Source organism: Coffea arabica, chromosome 5e, assembly GCF_036785885.1.
Source record: "Coffea arabica cultivar ET-39 chromosome 5e, Coffea Arabica ET-39 HiFi, whole genome shotgun sequence".
NCBI lineage: Eukaryota > Viridiplantae > Streptophyta > Magnoliopsida > Gentianales > Rubiaceae > Coffea > Coffea arabica.
Window position 1 is genome coordinate 42801511 of NC_092318.1, and position 5026 is coordinate 42806536.

Genomic DNA, 5026 nt, shown 5'->3' on the forward strand with positions numbered 1-5026 from the left:
CATGAGCAATGGGGCTGCAATTGGATGGGTATCTTAGCTTTTTTCACTGTGAGAGGGAAAATGAAAAACGTAGACCGAATAGGAATTTAGTTTAAGGTGGGGGCAAACAATCAAACATATAATGGTAAAAAATTGTTATTAGAAAAAGCATAAGAAACTAATAAAAAAATTTATAAAACCATAACTAGTAATCAAATGTTTGTAATACTCAAAGTCAAAACTAAAAAAAAATTGGAAAATACAAAATACATTTGATTGCTTGGTGTCTTAAGATTGAAAGAATATACCTATATAAACATATAAAATACAACAAAAAGATTTTAAAGCAAAGAAAGAAATAGAACTTGCCTTAGAACAATGGAGTTTCCAAGAAAGTCAATGCATAAAAGCACAAGGAGAGAGTATAGGAAAGAATTTATTGTTAACACGAGGATGGAGTTTAGGGAGGATTAATTGTTAAAAACGGAATTGTAGACATGGGAAGAAACCCTAATTTTTGGTACTTATTTTCAATAATGTATGAATCGAAATAGTATAAATTGTTCCAATAGTTTAATTTCCTCTGCTTTATCATTTATTTGCATTTCTATAATTTTCTTATGTTGTTGTGGTGTACTAATCTTATAGACACTAGAAGTTAGTTTGGTTTAGTAAATATGAAGAAAAGAATTGACTAGAAGTTGGCTGCTCTCAATTGTACCCCAAAAAAAAAAAAACTACATATTCATTTGTTGTAGGAAAGTTCAAAAGAAAACAATAAGTAATGTTGGATAAATATCTTGGCCAATATACTATAAGTTTTGGTAAAAGCCCTTATCCTTAAAAGAAATTTTAAAAGGTATTGGGGGAAAGGGCATCCATGAGGAATAAATATTATCTTTGGACCTTGATTATTATTTATATGAGGTCCCTCATTAAGAAAGTCGGTGAATAAATATCGTCAACTGACTGTGTGTGATACAAAATTAAGTACTGTTTAATATGTTCATATTGTATTAGCATAGATATCATTATGTGATAAAAAATTAATTATTATTTAAAATGATGATTGATACTAACTACAGGCTAATAATTCCTTTCTCAAATTGAACTCCCTAAAACCGATCTATGGAATCATAGAGGATGCTTGTGAAGGGTCCTGTTTATTTATTTTTTCTCTTCATGAAATTGGACCTTCTCTTTTTCCTTTTGAGAAAAATATGACAATTCCATAGATATTAATGTGAGTTAATTTAGTAAAAGTGAGCCTTTAATACAATTGGCACAGACTAAATGATCTCCTAATTACTTAATTGCTTCAACTCATCATTTATTCTCAATGTCGAAGTGATTTAATTAACTCTCAGGACGATATAAATTATCTCAACTCAATGCCTATTTTCCCTCATATATTTAAGAACGCTTAAATGTGAAGAAGGAATTATACCCTCTAAAGAAGTGAAGGGAGTGACTCAAAAAGAGTGATTAAAAATTGTAACATGGAGAATGCACCCCGGGCCGTAATTCAAGCTAATGCCTATAAATTCTCATAAGCCCCTGTGGGGTCTCTCACTCTCACAGCCTCTTGCAAGTTTCATCTCTCAGGATCTCATTCAATCTCTCTATACTCTAATAGTCCATACCCCCAACCCGAAATAAATCTCTCTCCCAACCCCTACCTAGTTTGCCTTGTTCTGGATCTCCTCCTCCTTAATGCCGCCTGGTTGACACCTTGATTTGCATGTTTCAACATCTGGCAATATTTTTTGTAGCTATCTATTACTTGTCAGCTAAAGAGATTGGAGTGCAATAATACCATTACTTGCACTCGTTGTCCTCCTTGCACTATAAATTCCAAGGAAGAAGAGGAGATCGATCAATATCCCTTATCCATCACCTCCCTGAAATAAGTGAGTGATCACCGTTCACCTCTTCGAACAACATGCAAAGAATTCTTTTCACTACCAAAAACACAAATAGTACCTTTTCCTTGTATACATACATATATATATGTATACAGTTTTTGGAAGAAATGAATAGAAGCTAATTGATTTCTTTTTGTTTTGTTCTATATTTCAGGGAAAAGTTGAGCAGAAAGGCTGATCATGGCCCCCGATAGAAGCCCTTCAAGAAAGAGCAGTGCAGCGTCCACATCAAGAAGCGGAGGATCTTTGCGGCATATCATGAAGAAAGGGCCGTGGACTGCAAACGAGGATGCCCTCTTGATGGAGTATGTGAGAAAGAATGGTGAAGGAAATTGGAATGCAGTCCAGAGGAATTCAGGGTTGATGAGGTGCGGGAAGAGCTGCAGGCTTAGATGGTCGAACCATTTACGGCCTAATCTTAAAAAAGGGGCATTTACCCAAGATGAAGAGGCTCTCATTGTTAATCTCCATGCTAAGTTTGGCAACAAATGGGCTCGCATGGCCTCCCAGGTTGGTTTTCACCATTCCTTCAAGTTGATTTAAACTAAGTTTGGACCTATATTTGTCGCTTTTTGAGAGCTTGATTTTGATTGTTTTACATTTTGATAGGTAAATTTGTTAACGTTTTGATATCTATATGACTATATGTGTCTGAAGTTCCATTCTTTTGTGTCTAGCTGCTTTTGCAATTTTTTCATATTTCATAATCTAGTTTCTCTCAACTATCTATTTACACTTTCACCGTTTTCAAATTTGACTTTTTTCACTAATGATTTGGAATATTGTTTGTCAATTCCAATGTATAACTACTTTTTAAACACACATACTTTATCTTGTTTTATACACCTATATCTTGTCCAAAGTATTTGCACTTGTGACTTTCTTTTTCTATTACACTTTTTGCAATATTCTCTTTCTTTGCTGTATCTCACATTCTCTTTCATTCTATAGCTTCCTGGTAGAACAGACAACGAGATCAAGAATTACTGGAATACAAGGCTAAAGAGGCGTCAAAGAGCTGGTTTGCCACTTTACCCTGTCGATATTCAGCCTCTTAATCAATACCAACCACAAAACCTTCAACCTAGTCCTTCATTAGTATCCTTTATCACAGCAGTAGATGGAAAACCCAAGCATAGTACCCCTATATCCATCTTTGACATGTTCAATCCTACTACACCACCTGCGTCCACTTCCCAGAACCAGCCTCTGCCTTCATTCCTGTCTGATCCCAGTCCAAATTTCAAACCTGCTCACAACAAAAATGGTATAGCTTTATCTCTGTCATCTGTTAATTCTTTGCTTTCATTAACTTCAGCTTCTTTAGCCTTTAATAATCAAGGTCCATCTCCATTAGGAGCATCCTTGCCAATGCCTTCACTCCAGTTCAATTGTCTCAATTTTGGCATTGCAAATACTGTACCTGTTTCTCATGCATCATTTGCACAAAATGATACGGGTTCAGGCTCCAATATGGGGCTTCCTGCAATCCAATCACTTGTTCCTGAAACAACATCTTCAGGAAGTGATTATATGATTGCAACATCAAGTGATGCAGATGATCGTGATGAAGGTCATGATCATCAAGGCTTATCCCATGGTAACAGTGGATTATTGGAAGACGTTATAGATGAGTCCCAAGCATTGACGCGTGCAGAAAAGCCAAAAGAGACTTGTCTGAATGCAGAAAAAAGTCAAGGAGAGTTTCTGTGGGACTACAAATTAATGGAAGATGTCGGTGGCAACGTAGGCGAAGAATCGGATCTTAATGCTATCCTGGATGAACCTTATAAAGATTCTACTCCTACTCATTCATCCATCGGTGAGTTATTAAGTTACCATATTAACTTGATATGTTCAACTAATATGCTTTATTACTGTGTGATTAAGCTCTTATCTAAGTTTGAGGTTCCAATTTAGAAGTTTCAGTTTATTACTAAGATGGAGAAACTTGAGAAAGCTCATCATGGCAATGTCTTAAATTACTTTCCATATCTTCTTATACAGTAATTAGTGTAAAATGCAACAGCTAGATAAATAAATTAGCTTTAAATCCTTTTATTATTTTCTAATTAGTACTTTCAATAATTGCTTTGTATAGGGGTTGAAACAACAAACGCTTCATCACAGAAAAGCAATCCAGTGGAGGATGATTTGTTCAATCTTCTAGATGATATCCCATTACCAGTAACAATGCCTGATTGGTATGATGGAAACGGTAATGATATCGATGGACAATGCTCGAATTGGATCGAAGGTGATGCAGGAAAGGAAAATCATCAGCCAGAACCTTCATATTCTCCAGTTGCAACAACTCCCGAGATAACAGATAATAACTGGACCGATGGTGCGAGCTACTGGAAGAACTTGCCTGGAATTTATTAGATTATGCGCAATAAGAGACATCTGATTTTGATAGCTGAAAATGGAGGATGTAAACAAATAGAATTTCTCTCCTTTAATAGTTTGCTATAGCCCATAGACCAGATTATGCTTTTAAAAGCAGTTTTAGCTGTTTAATGTACCATTTCCAAATTTTGAACATATGTAATATAAGTTTGTAAAGTTTGTAAAAATGCTGGTTTGATTATTTGCTAAAACTAGAATCATTAATTAGTTGGATATTCCAACTAGCATTCTTGCAGATAAGTTCTTTGTTCCACCAAAAGATTTAGAACTAAGAACTTATCTGCAAGAATGCTAATTCACTAATCACATTTTGTGTATGAAATAGTTAAAGGTTCTCATTCGTCTTTATTGCTATATGTTATGGAAGCCTAGCTATCTCCAAAAATAGCAAATAAATGTGAGAACTAAATATAGAAAGTTAGGAACATGCTTTTTTTTGGGATTACAATCTCTTAATATTATACCATTATTTTAAAATTCTCAAATGCTTCAAAAGGATATACATTTTAACTCCCAACACAAAAACTCATATTTTACTCCTTATGTGATTGCACTAGGTATGTTTTAAGTGGTGAATATCTTTCCTAATTTCTCTTTCAATCATTGTGACATAATTATGATAAATGGTTGTATGCAATACTTGTGCCATACACATACACATACACACTAGTGCAAATTATATAAATTCATATCTAACCACTTACAAACTTCAC

The 5026-nt window shown here is 34.5% G+C and overlaps 1 protein-coding gene across 2 annotated transcripts; it reads left to right on the forward strand.

Annotated features, from left to right (window-relative positions):
• Nucleotides 1–1532: 1532 nt before the first annotated feature.
• Nucleotides 1533–4526, forward strand: LOC140006581 (uncharacterized). Of its 2 annotated transcripts, XM_072048695.1 has the most exons (5): nucleotides 1533–1889; nucleotides 2059–2414; nucleotides 2856–3171; nucleotides 3262–3726; nucleotides 4006–4526. In XM_072048695.1, the coding sequence occupies exons 2-5, from the start codon at nucleotides 2085–2087 to the stop codon at nucleotides 4287–4289; spliced, it is 1395 nt and encodes a 464-aa protein (XP_071904796.1). In that variant the 5' UTR covers nucleotides 1533–1889; nucleotides 2059–2084; the 3' UTR covers nucleotides 4290–4526. The 2 variants fall into 2 exon arrangements, with proteins under 2 accessions (XP_071904796.1, XP_071904795.1); XM_072048694.1 differs by having other exon boundaries at nucleotides 2856–3726.
• Nucleotides 4527–5026: the final 500 nt, after the last annotated feature.

Coding starts and splice junctions, on each gene's coding strand:
- LOC140006581 (XM_072048694.1), top strand. CDS start 2,085: ATGGCCCCCGATAGAAGCCCTTCAAGAAAGAGCAGTGCAGCGTCCACA. Junction 2,415..2,855: donor GGGCTCGCATGGCCTCCCAG/GTTGGTTTTCAC, acceptor TTCATTCTATAG/CTTCCTGGTAGAACAGACAA. Junction 3,727..4,005: donor TCCTACTCATTCATCCATCG/GTGAGTTATTAA, acceptor TGCTTTGTATAG/GGGTTGAAACAACAAACGCT.